Consider the following 22,384-nt stretch of genomic DNA (forward strand, 5'->3'; position numbering starts at 1 on the left):
TAACTTTAAAAAATCTGTTCTCCACCTTGATCCATGACAGTGAAAAAGAAGGACGAGATAGAAAAAAAGACAAGCAGCATTTGAAAAGGAAAAAAGAATCTGATTTACCGTCAGCAATTCTTCAAACTAGTGGTGTTTCTGAATTTACTAAAAAGAGAAGCAAACTAGTACTACCTGCCCCTCAGGTAATCTGATAAAAGCAGGTTTTTCATTGTATGAACTCATATGCTTACCATTTATCCAGCAAATGTTTGCGGGCCTATGTGCCAGGCTTTTGCTGGGTGCTTGGTACCTTTAAGAAATATCAGGCCTTGAACTGCTCATATGATGGTTTAGTAAGTAATTGTCAGCTCTTAGCAATTTTTCAGTAGGCTAGGGCTCCAGACCTCTTTTTTGTAGCTGATAAAGGTGGTATTTGGCCTTGTGGATTTCAGGCCACTTTCTTTTAGGGAATGTTTTGTTGTGTCACACCTTCTCTCTCTTTTTTTTTTTTTTTTTTTTGTGGTACGTGGGCCTCTCACTGTTGGGCCCTCTCCCGTTGCGGAGCACAGGCTCCAGACTCGCAGGCCCAGCGGCCATGGCTCACGGGCCCAGCCACTCCCCGGCATGTGGGATCTTCCCAGACCGGGGCACGAACCCGTGTCCCCCGCATCGGCAGGCAGACTCTCAACCACTGCGCCACCAGGGAAGCCCCCTCCTTCTCTTTTTGAGACAATAGCTGTGAAAATCAACATGGGAGTTGTGGAGAAGAGAAAATTCATTCAGCTCATCATAGGCTCTGTTCCTTTGAATTATAGTTGGTCAGAAGCATGGGGATTTTGAATAAGCTCTTGTTTTGTTTTGACGAGTACAGCTTTGTAGAATTGGACAGTTAAATGGAGCAGAGGGATGGATTTAGGAGGCTTGAACAGCTTCTCTCTGCAAATGAGTGCCCTGGCTGCATCAGTACAAAATCCTTGGGCATAAACATAAAATAATTTTGTTAGATGCTGTTATTCGTAGTAGTTATATTTCTTAAACTGAGATTTTGCCTGTAATTTTTTTTTAGTTCTTAGGATATTTAGTTTGGTAAAATTACAAGGATAACACCTTTTGATTTTCTTAGGGATCTTGTGGCCTTGTGGACTCTGTGTGATATTTTAATTGGTTTTTAGTGCCCACCCTCCCCCTAATTGATAAATGGCTCTGTATAAACACTATTATTTTATGTTCTTGATTTATAAATATTTTGGTTTGAAAGAATTTCAGTATGGAAATACTGAAAAGGAATTTCAGTATTTGCAGCTTGATTCTATGTCACATATGGAATTCTGCCCCCCTCCCCCCCCATTAAATAGGGAAGACTTTTAAAAACTTTATTATGGAAATTTTCAAACCCACAAAAAGTAAAGAGAGTGCTACAACGAGCCTCTGTGTACTCATCACACAGCTTCAGCAATTCATCTTCTGGAATGTGGAAGTTTTAAGCTGTGTTATTCTTGGTTAAAATATTGCTACTGTGATAACTGTGTCTTTAGATTTCAGATGCAGAACTCCAGGAAGTTGTAAAAGTAGGCCAAGCAAGTGAAATTGCACGTCAAACTGCTGAGGAATCTGGCATAACAAACTCGGCTTCCAGTACTCTCTTGTCTGAGTACAATGTCACCAACAACAGCATCGCTTTGAGAACACCACGAACACCAGCTTCCCAGGACAGAATTCTGCAGGTAGGCTGCCATATGGTAGAGTGAGCCTTTCACTTTGTTTATTATCCTTAAAAGTATTATAAAGGAGAACACTATAAATGGTTTGGTTTTGTGTGTTTTAGGGTAAGCAGTTTGAAGCAGTCCTGAATGCATAGCTGCTAGAGATTTCTGTAGTAGGGAAGCTAAATCCTGTCAGTAAAGCATAGCATTTAAAAATTTCACATTGCCTAGCAGTCCTGGAAAAAAAATCAAACACGTGTAGTCAGTAATTTTTAAAGCTTCCTTGTGATTCTGTACTTAGCTTGGCATAGACTGCCTTCAGTACTATTTCCCTCTCTCTCCTTAGCACATAGGGTGTACAGCTCTGTGTGTTCTATTTTTTTTTTTTTATGCGGTACGCGGGCCTCTCACTACTGTGGCCTCTCCCGTTGCGGAGCACAGGCTCTGGACGTGCAGGCTCAGCAGCCATAGCTCACGGGCCTAGCCGCTCCGCGGCATGTGGGATCTTCCCGGACAAGGGCACGAACCCGTGTCCCCTGCATCGGCAGGCGGACCTCAACCACTGCGCCACCAGGGAAGCCCTGTGTGTTCTTTAGGGTGTCTGCATGCCTGAGAATAGACAAACCTAACGGAATACTACTGAGTCTTTTAGCACTCTTACATCTCAATTTTCTAATAGTCAAATATAATTTGACTACTGATTCAGGAGTCAAGTAGTCCTGGAAGACTTTGTAAGAAAAACAGTGCCCCTCATTGCTTGCTCTAGAGGTACCAGTGATAGCTCTTTGTTTTTACCACCTTACTACTAAGACACTTGTTACATTTTGGTTTTTCTTCAGTTTTAGGCATTTTTCCACCAAGGATTTGAACACCTGGCTCTCTCACACCTTCTGCCTCTACTGTGCATACACACGCTTTCCATTTTCCCATCTTCCATTATAGTTAATCATAATTTTGGCTAGCTCCATATTTATGGTTTACCTTATGACTACGTAAACTGCATTCATTCACTACGTAAACTGTGGGTCAAACTGCACTTGACCCACAAAATGCCTTATAATTACTCTACAGTATTTTGTTTTTCTTTGAATTAATACTTGTTTTATTTAGTTGCTAAATTTTCTGATTACTTAGCACAAATTCAGTTCTGGACTTTATACTAACTGTAAATCTCCTGTAATCTGGTCACATTTTAGGTATTCTTACCTTTTTCAACACTTGAAGTCGTTCCCAGAACTTCTGAATGTTCTAGTCTGGACTGATTACTCTTTAGATCTTGCTACAGCTTGTTCTCTTGCTTTCCCTTCACTGTCACCCTAGAAAGTCCCTTGTGTCTCCTCTTTCTTGGCTCCCATGTCTCTGGCTTTTTTGGTTGACTCCCTTGTTGGTGAAGTGTATCTGTCAGTAGCTTTCTGAGGAAGGTTTCATGGGAGATGGAATTTTTAAGACCTTGAATATCTGTAAATAACTGTCCTACCCTCTTATCTGATTGATAGTACAACAGGGTATAGAATTCCAGATTGAAAGGGTTTTTGTTCACAGTTTTGAAGGCAGTGCTCCAGTGTCTTCTGGCTTTCATTGTTGTTATTGATACGTCCTGTGCCATTCAGGTTGTTAATAGGAAACCTGGTTTTTTCTTTCTCTGGAAGCTTATATGATCTTCTCTTTTTCACATGCGTGTTTCTTGATGTGGGTCTATTTTTAACCACTGTGCTAGGTACTTGGTGGGTCTTTTAATTCTATAGACTCATGGCCTTCAATTCTGGGAAGTTATTTTGAAAATTAAAAAATTTCTTCCCTTTCATTAATTTATTTTGCTACTTATTACTCTCTGGTTTTCTGTCCTAATTGACTTTGATTTCATTGCTAGGAGATTTTCTGAATTTTATCTTTTTTTAAAATTTCTACTGTCATATTTTTAATTTCTAAGAGCTCTTTTTTAAATGTGTTCAATTTTTAAATGTCTCATTTAATTAATATCTTTTTATTCCTCTGAGGCTATTAATGATGGTTTTCTCTTGTTTTTATAAGTTTTCTTTTTCCTGCACAGTCTTTTTTTTTTTTTTTTTTTTCAAAGCCCCTCGAATATCTTTTGATCTTGTTCTTTGCCTATGTCTAGGGAATAAGGGTAGGGCAATTAAAAGCTGACTAGACACTCCTTGGGTGTGGGTAGGACCCCTTGACTCCAGACTTTCCTGTGGGCTGAACTGGCTGGGATGTTTTATTGGGGAGATTTCTTTTTAAATTGTTTTACTTTTAAAATGTATTTATTTATTTATTGAAGTATAGCTGACATACAATATTGAATAGGTTTCAGGTGTACAACATAGTGATTTGATATTTTTATAGATTATACTCCATATAAAGTTGCTGTAAAATATTGGCTGTATTCCCTGTGTTATACATTACATCCCTATAACTTATTTATTAGGGAATTCTTATTTATTTATTTATTTATTTGTTGCGTTGGTCTTCGTTGCTGCGCGCGGGCTTTCTCTAGTTGCAGCGAGTGGGGGCTACTCTTCATGGTGGTGCATGGGCTTCTCATTGCAGTGGCTTCTCTTGTTGTGGAGCATGGGCTCTAGGTGCACGGGCTTCAGTAGTTGTGACACATGGGCTCAGTAGTTGTGGCTCGTGGGCTCTAGGGCGCAGGCTCAGTAGTTGTGGCGCATGGGCTTAGTTGCTCTGCGGCATGTGGGATCTTCCCAGGCCAGGGCTCGAACCCGTGTCCCCTGCATTGGCAGGCAGATTCTTAAGCACTGCACTACCAGGGAAGCCCTATTCCAGAACTTCTGGCATGCTAATGTTAGGTTGACAGAAGGAATGGAAGTATTGAATTCTGCCACAGCTCAGTATTTGTTTTCTCTCTTGGTTTTCATTGAGAAAAATGTATAAGAATTCTGCCTGTTTCAAGATTTGTGTAGTAGGACAAGAAGAGAGGAATTTGCTCTCCTGTCTAAACTGTTAAAACGTGCTTCTTTACCTTCTTGTTAATCAGGAAGCCCAAAACCTCATGGCTCTGACCAACGTGGACACCCCATTAAAAGGTGGACTTAACACCCCTTTGCACGAGAGCGACTTCTCAGGTGTGACTCCACAGCGGCAGGTTGTACAGACTCCAAACACAGTTCTTTCTACCCCATTCAGGTATTGTAAATAAATAACTGTTTTCTGCTTTAGAAAAACTTGAATCCGAGGACTTGGACAACATGTTTGCTTTAGAAATGCTGGCAGAGAATGGAAATAAGTGTTTAACTTGCTTTTTAATTTCTCCTCATAGTAGCAAATAACATTATAGTATCCAGGAAATAGTCAAATACCAAATGGAGCTTCTTTTTTTTTTCAGGGTTTCTGGTGCTATCACCTCGTTTCTGAATACTTTTAATCTGATTTAAAAGAGCAGATCAATCCGTTGTTAATGATGATTTGGTGAATTTTATAAAAATTCTAAGCCTTTTTATGTATGTATTACTGTTGCTTTTCCCCCAACATTTTATTATGAAAATTTCTAACATTCAGAGACGTTGAAAGAATGGTAAAGCAAGCATCCATATACTCACCACCCAATTCTCCAGTTAATATTTTACAGTGTTTGCTTTAATCACATATCCGTCCATCAATCTGTCTTATTTTTAATAATTTCCAAGTTGCAGGTATTAGTCCATATCACCCTAAACGCTTCCTAGTTGTGTATATCATTAACTGGAGTTCAGAATTCAGTATTTGTTTATACTTCTTTTGTTTTAAGCTACTGTTTTTAAAGAAAAAATTTTAAGATACAAACATTATAGAAGCAATTTGTATTAAAATGGAATTTGAGCTTTTAAGGTTAGAAATATTTAGGGTTTACTTTTAATTTTAAAATATGTCCTCCTACTGGTTGTTAAGTATATGAAGACTGTTACAATTGCACGTAACAGCAGGATCAAGAAACATTGGCACCCAAAACCTTATATAATATTTAATTGCAAGGCTTGCAAGAGAGCCTAATCCCTTTTTCCCCATGGGTGTCTCATTTCTCAACTAGATTGTAAGCTCATTGAGGGCAGGGACCATGTGTTATATGGTAACACCTCACCTCACCTCTGGGAACAACTCTCTGGCAGCACCACCTGTCTGGAACACAGCCAAGATACAGGAAGTAATCAACCAAAAAGAAAAAAAAAAAAGACTTTGAACAATTAAACTATAAGGTGCAAAGTCTATGGCTTTTATTCCTTAGAGAGTTTCTTAGACCTGACTCAGAGCTATTCATATTTAGATGTGATTCTAAAAGCCTGGTGTTTGGTTTCCAAACAAAATATAGAGGAAGGAAGTACTTCAGGTATGCACATCTATGATGATGATGATGTGATAGCCAACAGCTACAGGCAGGGAGGAGACAAATGTTAAGTTGAAAATACTGAACTCGAAAGGAGTCATTTGGGATCTTGAGTGTGGTGGACAACCTGTCTGTCCACTGTGTGTTCTCAGCCACCCTGATGTGTCAAGAAAAGGTTGTGGGACTTCCCTGGTGGCACAGTAGTTAAGAATCCGCCTGCCAGTGCAGGGGACATGGATTAGATCCCTGGTCCAGGAAGATCCCACAAGCCGCAGAGCAACTAAGCCCGTGCGCCACAACTACTGAGCCAGCGCTCTAGAGCCCACGAGCCACAACTACTGAGCCCACGTGCCAGAACTACTGAAGCCTGCATGCCTAGAGCCCGTTGCTCTACAACAAGGGAAGCCACCGCAACTAGAGGAAGCTCGTGCACAGCAATGAAGACCCAATGCAACCAAAAATAAATAAATAAAAATAAATAAATTTATTTTAAAAAAAGGTTGAAAAACGTTTGGTGGACCTAGTTATTAATAAGGTAAGAAAATATCAGATGTAATGACTTTATTTGAAGTCATTAAGATAAATATACTTTGTGTAAATACTGAGTTAGCTGAACCAAAGCTTTATTTTAACCTCGAGGTCTAACTAAAAACCAGGTAGGGAGATGGAATTTCTGGAATCTTTATTTCTTTTCTGTTTTCCTTGTAAAATAATTTATGTGAAAAACATTTGAAAGCACAATCCAAATAAAATTGGCACTTTCATTAATTGGAATTTCTGTCTTTATAGAACTCCTTCTCATGGATCTGAAGGCCTGACTCCCCGGAGTGGAACAACTCCCAAACCAGTTATTAACTCCACCCCGGGTAGAACGCCTCTTCGAGACAAGTTAAACATTAATCCCGAGGATGGAATGGCAGACTACAGTGATCCCTCTTATGTGAAGCAGATGGTACATGTCAATTCCCTTTTAGTATTCTTTAAAAAAAGTTTTAAAAAAAATATCTCATGGGTACCAAATTAAAATTTTTCCCCTTATCAGTGCGTATCGCATATACCTTAAGATTCTGTACACCTGCGGACACCAGAAAAGCAACATGATTTGTAGGGTTTGAGAAGGGAAATCTTATGGTCTTATTGCTTACTTTTTCTTATTCTTAATATATTTTTCAGAAATGATTATGCTGATAGTAATGCTCCTTATATCTTTTGTAATTTTTATCATTTACTAATTAATACTTTACCTTCTTGAATGGTACATTTAATTTTTTTCCTAGTTCTGCAAAATGTTTTGAGTTTCGAATGCCTCATAAATTAGATTTTGAACACTGATTCCTCTGTTTTCATTACACTTTTAGAAGGACAGTCTAGATCTCAAAGCCACGTTAATTTGATGTTTGTTGCTAACCTTAGTGAAGTTTTCTTTTGTATGTTTTGCAAGGTGATGTAGAAAGCTAATTATACGAGTTATAGTTTTGTTTCTGCTCGTTATTGCTTTTATTACGTCACTGTTGAGCCTTCTTATTTATGCCACAGAAGATCATTGTGAGAATTTTAAAAAAAATGAGTTCCAATGATGGTCTGCTTCTGGTTTACAAATTAATTCTACCTTCATGTATAGATTTGGTTATTTGAGAATTTTTTTTAGTGCCCAAATTGATATCAGGTAATGCCAACTCTGAGTGGCTACATAAGAATTAAACAAATGAAGAATCTAATGTGTGCAAAGCACGGATCTGGACACTTCAGGGAATCTAAAGTTGAGTAAAGATGTCCTTTGTCTTCAAGAAGTTTATGCTCTGGAGAGATTGGCAGTACTAAACCAGGTCCAAAAATAATTGTAATATATGAATAAAATAAGCCCTTTGAGGAAAACCAACATGCTTTGGCTGGCCAGAGAAATAATCACATTTGTTGGGTGGGTACTAGGAAAACCTTCATTGAGGAGGTATGCTCAGAGGAGGGTTGGGGGCTGTCCCAGATGGAGGCCGTTAACATGAATGAACCTGGAGCATGTTTGTGTCATAGCAGCTCATCTGGTCCTTCCACCTAGCATACGTGTAATGGAGCAGTGGGGAATGAGAGAAGTGAGCTGAGGATGGACTGGGGAAAACTTGGGTACCAGGCACTTTCTCTTGGGAAGTATGAACTGTTTTCTTTGGCTTTCACATTATCTAGTATTTGCATGGAAAAGAAACACACACACAAATTCAGGCATCTTTTCAGGTTAGGTTTTATTAGTCCAAGGACAAATTTACCTTTGAACTTGTTCTTTTCATTTGCTGTTAAATTTCAGAAATCCTTAAATGGAAATCCTAAAGGACTTTTTTTTTTTTTTTGCTCCTTCAGAGATAATTCTCAAACCTTCTGTTAGATTATCCCAGAGTAAATTTGTTGACCACAAATCAAAGTTTATGAGTTGTCCTTGTTTTTGTTTTAAAGGTTTCATTTTTTTTCATAAATTATTTATTTAATTAATTTATTTATTTTGGCTGGGGTCTTCGTTACTGCACGTGGGCTTTTCTCTAGTTGCGGTTAGCAGGGGCTACTCTTCATTGTGGTGCGCAGGCTTCTCATTGCAGTGGCTTCTGTTGTTGCAGAGCACAGGCTCTAGGCGCACGGGTTTCAGTAGCTGTGGCTTGTGGGCTCTAGAGCGCAGGCTCAGTAGTTGCGGCACATGGGCTTAGTTGCTCTGTGGCATGTGGGATCTTCCCAAACCAGTGCTCGAACCCGTGTCCCCTGCATTGGCAGGCGGATTCTTAACCACTGCGCCACCAGGGAAGCCCTATGGTTGGTCTTAAGGTAGGGAAGAAATGGAGATAGAAATTAAACGAAATCTTGTTTCAACTCTGAAGTTAGGGGTCATTTTTCTAGAATTAAAATTAAGCTAATTACTTTTTAGAAACTCTTACACAATATTAGTTGCATATTTTAATGTGTATGAATTGAGAAGGACCAATTTTTTTCTACAGGAAAGAGAATCTCGTGAACACCTCCGTTTAGGGTTGTTGGGCCTTCCTGCCCCTAAGAATGACTTTGAAATTGTTCTACCAGAAAATGCCGAGAAGGAACTGGAAGACCGTGAAATAGATGATACTTACATTGAAGATGCTGCCGATGTGGACGCACGGAAGCAGGTGGGTGATGACTGCTACATGTCTCAAGATCTCTACTTAAAAGTTTTTTCGGTATTAAAAAAAATTACACTGAAGAAAATTACTTACATCATTAATAATATTCACTCACATAGTTCATAATATACTTAGGTATATTGATAGGTATTCTTAAATACTTCAAGATACTTAGGTATCTTGATAGGTATTCTTAAAATGTATAATTATATGGATAGCCATTTAAATATCCTCTGTCAAATTCATTATGCTTCTTTAAAATACATATAAGTAGTCTTTTAGACATTGCTTTCACTCTAGCCAAGAAAAGATGTTATTATCAGTCTTAAAAACAAGTACATCTTGCATTGGTTGAGTAAATGGTTTTTCATCAGTGTAAACTAATAAAAAATGTGGCTTTGGATATGTAGCCTGGGTCAGAATAAAATTAGTAACACCTTGTACTAATATATCTTCTAGTTAATTACTTTCTCATTTGTGCATAACAACCAGGTGATGTAAGTAGGATAGGTGTCAGCTTCGTTTTAGAAATGAGGAAACAGGCTCAGGTGAATTAAGTTAACTTTCTCAGGTCTTGTGGCTGGAAACTGGTGAAACTTGAACTAAAACTGAGATCATGTGACCCACTTCAGACATTCTTGCTGCAGTCCATTTCAGGATGGTTTTAGAAACTGAATAATTTCCCAGGGTTGGAGTGAGAATGGCATCAATGGAAATCATTTTAGAGGGAAACCACATGAATGTGCTTTTTGGTGGGGAATAGATGATAATACTTTATGTGTTTAGTTCTCTTAGCTATTTTGAGTTACATTTACTCTCAGAACTGGTTTGAAGTTCTAATGTGTTAACCCACATTATTCATAATTTAAGAATCAGGAAACAACACATTCATTGGCTGGCTTTTTAAATTAAAAATCAGTAGCTTTTGAGGTGGAAGGGAAAGGTTGTGTTGCAGGAGGGATAATTGGAAGCATCCCCTCTACATTTAGGATTTGATTTAGACAAGAAAAGAATGATTATCTGATGGAGGGAGCCATGTAAATCTGGAGAATGCTCCTGGTAGACGTTGGAAGTTCTTAGTTTCTACTGTAATAGGAGAATGAATAGGCTGATTAATTTTAGTGGCCTTATATTGCCTTTCTACAAACTTAACACAGATTCCTACAGCTTTAGCTCTTGAACATACATATTCTTATAGACTAAAGTGTTTTCAGCTTTACTGAAATGTGTCAAATACTGTATAGCTGCAAAAATGGTTTTTAAAATAATTTTTTAGGCCATACGAGATGCAGAGCGTGTAAAGGAAATGAAACGAATGCACAAAGCTGTCCAGAAAGATCTGCCAAGACCATCAGAAGTAAGTATTAGAATTTCTGGCTTAGGAAGTTTTAAGTTTCTTTTTATGTGATTGATGTTTTTTATATTATAAAGTCTATAAAAAGACATTTCATCTACTTTCTGGAATATAGTAAAGCAGTTCCCAGATCCAGTCTTTGAAATGCTTCACTGGTACAAATACGAATTTTAAAAATAAATTGATTGATTGATTGGCTGCATTGGGTCTTCGCTGCTGCATGCGGGCTTTCTCTAGCTGCAGCTAGTGGGGGCTACTCTTCGTTGTGGTGCGCCGGCTTCTCATTGTGGTGGCTTCTCTTGTTGCAGAGCATGGGCTCTAGGTGCACGGGCTTCAGTAGTTGTGGTTTGCAGGCTCTAGAGCACAGGCTCAGGAGTTGTGCATGGGTTTAGTTGCTCTGTGGCCTGGGGGATCTCCCTGGACCAGGGCTCGAACCCGTGTCTCCTACATTGGCAGGCGGATTCTTAACCACTGAGCCACCAGGGAAGTCCCCAAATAAGAATTTTGAAGAATAAAGGAAAATAATTTCTTTTGAAAATGTAAGACTGCTTTAGGCATACATCGGAGATATTGCAGGTTTGGTTCCAGGCCGCTGTAGTAAAGAGAATGTCATGCAGTAAAGCAAGTCACACGAATTGTTTGGTTTCCTTGTGCGTGTAAAAGTTATGCTTACACTAAACTGTAGTCTATCAAGTGTGTAGTAGTAGTATGTCTGAAAAAAAAGTACGTAACTTAATTAAAAACTACTTGATAGCTAAAAAATGCTAATTATCATCTAAGTTTCGGAGCCTGAGTTGTAATCTTTTTCCAGTAGTAACATTAAAGATCACAGCTCACCATAACAAATAGAATAGTAATGAAAATTTTGAAATATTGCAAGAATTACCAAAATGTGACACAGACACAAAATGAGCAAATACTGTTGGACAAATGGTGCCAATAGACTTGCTCAACGCAGGGTTGCCACAGCCTTACAGTTTGTGAAAAAACACACTGCCTGCAAATCACAGTAAAGTGAAGCCCGGTAAAATAAGGTGTGCCTGTATTTAGTTCATGCTAGTAGAACTAATAACATTAGTATGTTGCAGTGACATGTTTAATAATTGTACTTGTTTTAAAATTTTAGGTAAATGAAACTATTCTAAGACCCTTAAATGTAGAACCACCTCTGACAGATTTACAGAAAAGTGAAGAACTAATCAAAAAAGAAATGATCACAATGCTTCATTATGACCTTCTACATCACCCTTATGAACCATCTGGAAATAAAAAAGGAAAAACTATAGGATTTGGTACCAATAATGCAGAGCACATTGCCTATCTGGAACATAACACTTATGAAAAGTTTTCCAAAGAAGACCTGAAAAAGGTATCATTGAATATTTCTGTCTCAAGACTTAAGTATTTGTTAGATACCATATATCATGGACAGACATTAACATTTTCCCTTATTGATGTTCATAAGCAACTGAAATATATGGTTAAGAGATAAATATTCATATTAAGTGTTATGCAAAGGACATACCATCCCCTCACCCCTTCCTGTGTTCAGTGGCAGGCCTTTATCAGATAAACACTGCTTTGATGGCACTGGTGTTCTTGTCTCATGGGTGTATGCCTGATTGATAGTTGCTACAGTTGCTATTTTCTGTGTTTAACTCTGCTGTCTCTGAATAGGGTGGAATGCCTTTAATACTTAAACCTCACTTATTTAGAATACTATGAAAAGACAAGAATATATTAAAAATATTTACAGATTCAATCTTTCACCTATTCACAGAAAGGAAATATTCACTGAATTCATTCCCCTGACATGATTTCCCCCTACCCTTTTGGATAAGGAAATAAATGTTTTCTTGTCTAAAGTCTGTCCTGCCTCTTCCTCCATATGCATTTTATTCTTTCTGCTTTGACAGAGCAAACAGCTGTGATTTTGACTAGAAACCTGTACAGTGGCATAAGATAATAGAGTTAGTTTCATGGTTGGAAGCAGAGTGGTCATTAGCTTAAAAGTCTTTTTTCTTTAGTCTTTCGCCCTGAGGGGCAGAGATGGACTCATCCGTTAGAATGGGCTAACTTGGGAGAAAACCGGTAAGGTTCCTTTGTCTGTCTTCTCTCCTGCACTTTCCCTCTCTCCTCTCTTTTTCTTACTTTCTCTTTTTCTTATTGCATACGTGATACATGTTTATTATAGGACTTTTAAAAAGAAGATAGAGAAAGGAAGGAGGGTTTAGATTTGTGTTTGTTTGCCCCTGATTCATGAGTAATTTTGACTTGCTGCCTTTTAGTAAGTGCCATGGAAGCTGTCCTCTTGAGTGCCTGCACTTTGGCAGGCACATTCAGTTCCTGAACCGGGTGAGAATTAGACAATGAACTTGATGCTTGAACAGTTTCCTCTTTTTAGAGTGAAAATATGAGGGGAAGATGGAATTTAGGAAATAAATTTTCCTAAATTTATTGTATATATGGAAACCTGAAATAAAGATCACGTTGTTGCTAATAGAGATTCTATAAGGGACAAATTCTAATAAATATTTTGATAATAATGTAAGTAGTGCTTTGGAATTATTTGAAACGATTACACAGTAGTTTAAATATCCTCCCATATTTTATTTATCTATCTATAGTCCTCTTTGTTCCGAAGAATTTGAAGCAGCTATTTACTTAGCAGATTCTTTAGGGATGGTTTAAATAGAACTTAGCTGTACTCTCTCCTAATTATTATAAGAGCTGAATTTGTAAATTTTTACTGTGTACAGTTTCAGAGCAAAATACCATTTCTCTGATGGTACAGTGCCCGATTTTCATTAAGTGTGTTAAAATTGGTTTGTTTCCATTATTTCCCCTAAGAGGTATTGTTTAAAAGTATCCATTCTTTATCTTCTAGAGACTTGATTTTCCATTTTTTTGTTTAAATTTTTTCATATGCTGGTTATTTATCTTGACTTTATGTATTTTGGCCTGTGTTTATTTTCTGATGTTCCTGGAGTGATTGAAAGCTTTCTATAAAGCACAAAAAGTAATTGTCAGTTTTTCATGAGCCATGAAGCAAAGGGCTGGAAAAAGTTCATGTGGTATGTTCATGGAGTCTGTGTGTCTGGTGTCGGGCTGGCTCTTTGTGTATACTGTGTCACTTAATTCTCATAACAAACATGTTCGGTATTATCTCCACTCTACAGGTGAGAAATGGGCTCACAGAAGTTCAGCAAGTTCAGATAGCTACTTCAATGCTGAATCTGTGATTGGAGCCCAGGCTTGTCCAACTCCATCCCCATTCTGTCATCTTAAACCGTATCTTTTCTAGTGAACAGAAGCTGGTCTGTGATCCATCATGATTTGATTTGTGCCTCCAGTCTTATTCTCTGACAATGGCAGGGGCATTCTTTCAGATGAGAAAAAAGGCAGGTGTCAAAAAAACGCCTACTTCCCCTTCACCATACTGGGAAGTCCAGAGTATAGCGGGGGATGGTAGAGTGGGAGGCGAACCCGCACGCGTTGGTGCCCAAGCATTGGCTTGGGTGTGACCTTGCCTTGTCCGCTTACTAGTGTTGTATTTTTGAACAAGTGGTTTAACCTCGCTAAGCGTTAGTTTCATCAGCTTTAAAGTGAGGTTAACGGTGACTGCTTTGTAAGGGTGGTGTGCTGTTTGGAGATAAAGTAGGTAAAACTTTTCAGTTCTGTTCCTGGCACATAGTAGGTATCTGAGAAATGGTAGCTGCTATTTTAATGAGTGAAGGCAAAGGACGTTTACATTATCAGGGATGATACATGGATGCTTGGCTTTTCAGATCAACCTGCATTGACTTCTAGGCTTCTTAATTAATTTTGCTTAGGTATTATAACCCCCTTCCAAAAAAACAGTTAACCAGAGCTCATTGTCTTTGCCCAGAGGAGTAAAAACTAGTCTTTTCTTTCTGTTGATGGCAGGCATCTCTAGTACTCAAGCTTATTTTTATTATTGTGAACAGGCCCAGGATGTTCTGGTACAGGAGATGGAAGTGGTAAAACAAGGTATGAGCCACGGAGAACTCTCAAGTGAAGCTTATAACCAGGTGTGGGAAGAATGCTACAGTCAAGTTTTATATCTTCCTGGGCAGAGCCGCTACACACGGGCCAACCTAGCTAGCAAAAAGGACAGAATTGAGTCACTGGAAAAGAGGCTTGAGGTTGGTATCCTTTTAAAATTCTAATTTAAATGTACTTTGATTGAAATAATGAACCAGATAATACCACTGGAGACAACTTCAGAAAAATAGATCTAAGGTAATTGTTTTCGAATTTCTTGAGGAAAAACTACACTGAAGTGTTTGATCTTCCTTGGCCTTCTTCATTGGGTTTTCAGAGCTGCTGGCCTTTGTGATGAAGAGTGCCCTCCAAGTTGACCACAGGTCAATCAGAACCTTCTAGATGTGGGGGCAAAGAGCCAAGAAGTGAACACTGGTCACTCAGAAGAGTGTAGAGCAGTGCTACAAGAGCAATGCAGTTTTCTCTAGGGGGGCTCTCAGTGTACCAGGGAGCTTTCTTTCTGTAGCCAGAAGGGCACACTTACAGAACTTTGGTACCTTTCTGCTCATCCTCGGATTCCTGTCAGTTTGTTACAGAGAGAGCACTGAGCTGGATTATCCAGACAATGGCTTCTGTGATTTTTTCATGTCTATGAAAATGTTGAAACATACTAGATGGGAGTTTCATGGCATGTGGTTTCTTAATGTAGTCTGCATGTTTTGAATTCCAGAATCTGTGTATGCATTTTGCCAATGGTATGTAAATTGTGGTTCACAGACCGCTAGGCTGCCTTGTGAATTCTTAATGGTGGTCTTCAGGGATGTTTCTGAGGCCAGGATATCTTGGGATGGGAAGGAGAAAGGGGTGCTTCAGGCAATCAAAGTGGCCTCAAATTCCGCTTATGTGATTACCAGTTTCTCTGCAGAAGGTAGATTTGGAAATATTTTTATTTGGGGTTAAAATAAAAAAATAGTAAAATCACTTAGGGGTGTTTGGGGCTGTGTGGGGCTAGGGAAATGAACTGGAAAAAGCGATATCCTGTTAAAATAAGCATTTTTGATTTTACCTTTAAGGTCACATGTATAGACACTAATGGTAATGCCTGTGCACATCTTTTATCATTTAGTGGGAAATCAGACTTTCTGAAGTAATTCTCATCTTGGGTGAAATTTTAGCAAATCCAGTGCTGCTGGTTCCTCTAGCTGTGTTACTAACTTCCAGCAGGGTGTGCTGTTGCTCTGTGTTTTAATTCACAGTCAGGGAAACTAAAAAAGAACATCAGTGGTTAAATTTAAGTTATATTTTCTGTTACGCAGGCTTCATTTCTTATAAGTGGTAGTTAGCAGTGTAATTCTGATCTAAGGTCAGCATCATAATTGATTGGAAAGCTATTTGGAAAGCTTCCTGTAACACTTATACATAAATACTTAGGTCTCTCACTTAGTTTGAAAATCTCATTTGAGGTGGGTAAACTCTTTCTTCCTCAAGTGGTAAGGACATTTTGTGCTATTTAAAATATAAAAAAAAGTTTTTCCCTAAATCTCATTTACTTTGTTGAGGCACTAACTTTCATGACAGCAAATAAATGTGTCACAAAGTGAGTGGTGCCATAAAGTACAGTAATTTTTATTTCTATGTTGAATTGGTCTTGTGAGTTTTGAAGGGAAAAATACAGAGAGAACCACTGCTGTTCTTTTGGAGATTTATTTGGGTCGTTTATGAGCAACCATTAAAAACATGTGGTTCTCTTTGTTCAGTTCAGTACCAGGAACTGAAATCTTCTGTTGAACTATTTTTGCTGAAGGATTGGTGATTTTGGAAGAATATTCATAAAACAGTCTGAAGTAATTTTTCTTTTCTTGACTCCTGGATAACTTGCTTTAATGTTTACCCAACTAGTTACTTTTAAAGAACATGTAATCAAATCCTTTAATTTAGTAAACTATGCTTATTTCAAATGAAAGTTCATTAAGTCTTTAAAAAGAAGAAAAGAGACTCAAAAACCCAAATAAACAAATCCCCCATTTTATTTGTATTCATTCCCTAATTCAGAACTAGGTTTGTCTTAGCTTATTTTAGTTTTTGAAGACACAATTCTCCTGGTTTGAAATACATAAATATTTTATTTCAATTGTGGTAATTCTTTCATCATTTCAGTTGATTGCTAAATTATAAACATTATTCAAAGTTTGTTGTGGGGAAGGAACTCCAGTTGTATTATATAAACTAAAGGCTGTACTTAAATTATCCTTCCACTCTTAGGTTCAGGGAGATATGCCTTGCTGTGCAAGCACAGTACACCATGGCTGCCAGTGTGTTTGAGTTTTGCTGCCATGAACTCTGGAACAGTGAATCTAAATTATGACCCTATCACAGCATATCAAGCAAGATGAAATCCAGCTTTGTCGTGGTTGGTGTCTCCTAAATGGATTAAAAAAATACGCCCCGAGGTTTATATTGGAGCTAGTCTTCGAGCCATTACTCCTGATTAATATTTGAAACTTAGAACTTAACCGAAAATCCGTAAGATACTCATTTAAAACTAGTAGAACCATCTCAGATTTTATGTAGAATGTTGTGGGTGGTACAAGGAGTCTGTTAAATAAATAGAATCAGTGTAGTTGCAGGTCAGAAGTAAGTGGGAAAGGCTTCTGAATTGTAACCAAGTCCATGTATTTTATTCTGCTTAGGAGGTAGAATTAATTTCAGGACCTTACCAGACATTTGTGTGTAAAATAAGGCAGCAGTTGCAAACAGAAATGACACCTAATATCAGAAAAGGAAAAGTTATAAAAACATAGCAAGTTGAGGCCACTTAAATATGGCAGCAAAATGCCCTGTTACTTGAATAGCTTTGAGGGTGTTATGGGTATATGGTAGGGGGGTAGAGTGATTGCTCTTTATAGTGATACCGCAGTTAATAAGAAAAGCTTAATTTCTGTTCAGTGTTATGTTTTTAAAAAACAGAAAAAGAGGGATGGCTATAACTGTAGAAAAATTTTCATCAAGTGGTTAAAAGTAAAAAGCTTTAGTACTTTATTTAATCACACATTTAGTGAATGTTACTGAGCATCTACTCTGTGCCAGCCCCTGTACTAGGCCCTGGGGATATAGCAGGGAACGAGGCAGATGAGCTCTGTGCTCTTGTGGACTTCACGTTAAGCGTTTTCCAGATAAATGGAGAAGAACCTCATTTTCCGATGCCAGATAAATGAGTCATTACTGTATTTGGGAAGTGCAAATAGAATTTGAAGTGTTCTAATTTGTTTCCACTTTAAGTGGAAATAGGAAATCGTCTGAAGACATAATTATTTTGAGTGAAATAATTTCCAGTAGGTGCAAAAGTGAAATGAGAAGTCTGAATTTAGGCCTGCCATTAAATTTAATAGTATTTGAAATAGTATCTAAACTGCTGTGTTGAGGAAGTTTGGCTGAAAAGTAGATTTTGTCATGTTAGCTGTAAAAATGGAAAGGCTTTCCTTAGAGGTGGAAACTAGGTCCAGAGGTAATACTTCTCCCTGTATTTTACTGGCACAGTCAATTTAGTCAAGAAATACTATGTAACATTGACTTCTTGGAAATAAAGTAACTTAAAGAACACAGATAACACATTTAAAATCCTTCTCAGTGTATTTGTAGAACTCTTTTGGGGACCCCTGACTTTACTGAATGGTTATATTTCAGCAAAATTGGCTGCACAATGGATCTCATTTTCTCAGTGATTTTCATTATAAAGTTAGATATTTTTACACAGGAAAAAAATTCCCTTAATACTTTAAAGAGTTGAAAACTTAGGGTAAGGATTAAGTTGGTGGGCAGTTCGGGGTGGAGGGATTATATGTTGTATCTCAGCAGGTTTGCGCTTATGTTCCCTTGTGGGTGAGTGTATGTATGTGGGGGGTGGATGCGGTGGCAGGAGACAAGTCCCCAGTACTCTGGAACGCTCTCATCCTTAAGTTCTGCCCTCTGCCATGACCCTTAAAGGCATTAACAGATTTCTTGGTTGTTTCTAGCAAGAACTCTGGGAGCTGGACCAGAGATCTCCTGTGATACAACCGTGTTGCTTTTGTTATGCCTCAACGTCGAGTTGAATTTGTTTCGTGCAGTTTTTGAGTTTCATTTCCTAACTTATGCAAATGTAAAATGCTCTCAGCATTGCTTTATTGGTACATTACTGTCCTTGGAGATGTGTTTAGTAAGGTTTTGCCTTATTGCTTAGCTTGCTTTGCAGGGATGCAGTCTGATGGTTGCTAACTGATAGATGCTGACAATAATCACTGAATTGGACCTGCATCTCATCAATACAGAGATGGTTCACTGCTAAAACTTAATGCTAGTGAACAGTATAGAGATTAAAGGAGAGTCGCTCATGGTCTCTTGTTTGCAAACATTTCAGTGGCTGAACCACATCTTTACTGCTATAGGATCATATTGTGGAATGATGGACTAGGAAGTGGAGCTGCCATTAACTATATTTATTTTAGGTATCCTGAAACCTGTTTTTCTAGTGGTATAAGGTTATATTCTGGGTCCCCAAGCAAGAATTTCAGTAAGGGATGCTCTTAATGTTTCTGAACCTCAGTGTAACAGACTTTAACTGAAGACAGTATTGGAGACCCAAGGATAATGTGTTTACTTTGGAATTACTTAAGCTTAGTAACCTTAACAAACTTAGTGAGTTTGAAAGTAACAATTAGACTTTTATAAGTCCCATACAGCCCCCTTTTGTAATGACCCGAGGAAACACTTATGGTTCTACTGATTCATCTCCTGGGGACCATCAGTTTTCCATTGGTCTCTGGCCAGTCTTTTTTAGACAGTTTCTCTTCTATGCATTTAAAAAATAACATTTGTAGGCTTTTTTTCTTTCTAAAAATAATAACTGTACTTTGTAGAGAATTTTAAATAAAAAAAAAATAAAGAGAAAAGCCTACCATTCAAATGTAATCACCTTAAACATCTTGCGGTGTGTGTATGTATAAGATTAAATATGATAGAAAAAGATGAATATATGAACATCTACACATATCTATGTGTGGGTGAAAGATGGAAGGCCTTTAAAACTAAATTGGGATCATTTAATAGTATAATATTGTAAGTATCATTCAAAAAAAAATCACTTGCTCTCTTTTAAAGTCTGTTGCAAAGGATTAGCTTTGGTGAAATCTGTAAATAATTATTCTAGTTATATTGTGCTCAACTTCTTAAAAAGTTGTTAAATAACCTTTTTTGCCCATAAAAATTTCTGAGATGTTTGTTTTCCTATAGTTTTATAGCTTGTTATGAATAAAAGCATTAGGAATTAAAAAATATAAGCGGGGGAAATGCTTTTCTCCAGTGTCAAACAAAATTCTTATAAGTGGCCTACGTACAGGTTAATGTCTAAATCAGGGAAGGAATGATGGGCAGATTCATTAATTGAGATCTTGTTTATGTGTCTCTAGAATAATTTGTTTTTCAGTGAACTGTGTGGTGACATTAAGCCATTTAGCCCCACAGCTTGACTTTCTTCAGGCATGTTTGCATTTCAGGGGCTGAGGCAGGGAGGACATCTGGTTTATTAGCTGTGGTGTAGCCTAACGTGTTGGACTTTCAAGTGGGACACAACTGCATAGCTTCATCTCTTAGTGACTCTGTGGCCTAGAGTAAGTTACTTAACCTCTCTGGGTCTCAAATTTTCTTACCTGTAAAATTTGGTGTGTAATAGTTTTTTAGTCTCATGGAAATGAGAGTTTGAGACAATGTAAGATTAAATGAGATACTGTGTGCCTCGCAGTTGGCAAGTTTTAGTGAATAGGAGTTCTCTCCCATTTTTCTTAGGTTCGTATCATTCTTAGTGTTAGCTAAATTAGATTAAATTGATATTTATCAAGTTATTCACCTTGAATAACGGGCTGGGTAAGTTTTCTGTTCTCTGAATTTTGATGAATGTCTGAAATATGAGACATGGGTCAATTTTAGGAGAGAGGTTTGAGTAATACTTAAAGGCTCAGATTTTGTTTAATATAAATGAATTTTACACAGTTGTGCATTTTAACATTTCATATGTACATTTTGTTATGTTGAAGTAGTTGACATACTTATAAATTTTAATGTCTCCATTATGTTTCATTGTACTGATGTTCCATGGTTTGTGGTGTATGGTCTTAACAAAATAGTTATCCTTTAGAGTAGATATTGAATTTGAATTTTAAAAAACCTTTTATTATGGGAATTGTCAAATACACACCAAAGTCGACTAGTGTAATGAGTCCTCACGTATTGTCACCCAGCTATGACAGCCACTCTTATTTCATGTTATTCTCCCTCTCCCACTATTTGAAACAAATTCCAGACATCATATTGTAAAACAGAATTATGATGCATGAAATTCGTCAACTTGGTCCCCCTACACATTTGTATTAGATATATTCTCATTCATCCCCTCTTGAACTTTATGCTTTCATTTTGGATGTAGTCAGCTTTAATTATACCAAGTGTTGTCGTGCTTTAAAATCCTAATAGTTATAGTGAACTTCATTTAAGATTATTAGAAATTTTGTGCTGATACATATTTAAGCACAAACTTCCATTATAATCATATTTGGGGGGCTTGTCTGGTGATACGTGAACAGAGTATTTAATCCTAATTCCATTACTAACTTCGTTAGATGTTTTAAGAAGACTTTAAAGTATATCATCTCTAAGTGCAGTTAAGGATTTGAAAAAAATGATTTTGACAACTTTTGGTAAATCAGCTATAAATGCAGTGGTTTGAAAATCATTTTTTGGAAGAACTTTTGGTAAATCAGCTGTAAGAGGCAGTGCAAGCTCCTTAAGCCTGTTTTGTACAAAATAAGTTGTCCCGCAGGGCAGTTGCTAATGCTTAATTGTAGTTTTTAAAAGGGCTTAGAAGTATTAATCTGGTTAAACCTGAGTCTGGTTCTCCTCAATTCTGCATATTTTAAACAATAAGTTTTTATACTCTGTTGGACTTTAATGTTGTTTCTGTGTATGAATGTGGGGCGGGGCAGTTGGGGCTGATTTAAGGTAGTTCTGTTCCATACATGCATGTGCGTTTCGTGCTTGAGATTTATCGGCTAGGAAAAGGCCAGACGTTATAGGTTAGTTTTTTTTCCTCCTAAAATGTATCGAGCAGTCATAGGTTGAGCATTTTACAAAGTACTGTGTGCAGATATCTTCCTTTACGTTTTAACGATCAGATGGCAGATGTAAGATAAGTAAGCTAAAATTGAATATTAAAAGCTGTATTCCATTTCTTCTTTATATTTTTATACTAACTTATATAGCTCTTTGATTTTTTTCTGTACTTTAATTTTTTGGTATAATCTATTTCCATATTTGCTTGGAATCTTAGCACAATATTTGAGCCAGAAGACGTTAATAAAGCTTGAGCTAAATGAAATAAAATTGTTGGCATTAATAAAATTGTTGACATTAGCAACTTTGCAGTTTTAAAATCTTTGGTGTTTTGGGAATAATAAATGACTCAACTGTGTGAGGTGAGGTAACTCCCAGATAAATGTGCCTTGATGACTAATTAAACACTTTCTGAGCGTATTATGCTGTTATACCAAATTGGAAATTGGATTTCCAATAGCTAACTGAATTATCTTAACCAATAAAAATGATAATTTGTATGACTAATTTAAAAAAGTATGTATTAATTTGAAATTCTGTGCTGTTAAGGTTTTTGGAATGTGTATTCGAATCCACATGTGATTAGAATATCTAATGTTGGTATTCTTGGAACATGTTGAATTATAGTGTAAGGAACTTGATGCAACTAACTTATGGATTTAGTTGTTCACTTTTTACTGGGAATGAGGACTTTTTGGTAGGTCTAGTTAGAACAGCTGACACCTAGCTTCTGTAATGACAGTGGCTG

At 37.4% G+C, this 22,384-nt stretch overlaps 1 protein-coding gene across 1 annotated transcript in view; it reads left to right on the forward strand.

Moving 5' to 3' along the window:
• CDC5L (cell division cycle 5 like) overlaps positions 1-22,384 on the forward strand; it is a 42,840-nt gene that overhangs the window by 14,201 nt on the left and 6,255 nt on the right. Inside the window, exons 7-14 of the mRNA XM_024766053.1 lie at positions 41-185; positions 1,518-1,706; positions 4,684-4,832; positions 6,796-6,958; positions 8,979-9,143; positions 10,414-10,494; positions 11,618-11,860; positions 14,460-14,657. Of these exons, the coding sequence (XP_024621821.1) occupies positions 41-185; positions 1,518-1,706; positions 4,684-4,832; positions 6,796-6,958; positions 8,979-9,143; positions 10,414-10,494; positions 11,618-11,860; positions 14,460-14,657 (1,333 nt within the window). The remainder of the gene's footprint in view (positions 1-40; positions 186-1,517; positions 1,707-4,683; positions 4,833-6,795; positions 6,959-8,978; positions 9,144-10,413; positions 10,495-11,617; positions 11,861-14,459; positions 14,658-22,384) is intronic.

This window comes from Neophocaena asiaeorientalis, unplaced genomic scaffold (assembly GCF_003031525.2).
Source record: "Neophocaena asiaeorientalis asiaeorientalis breed wild unplaced genomic scaffold, Neophocaena_asiaeorientalis_V1.1 scaffold46, whole genome shotgun sequence".
Classification (NCBI taxonomy): domain Eukaryota; kingdom Metazoa; phylum Chordata; class Mammalia; order Artiodactyla; family Phocoenidae; genus Neophocaena; species Neophocaena asiaeorientalis.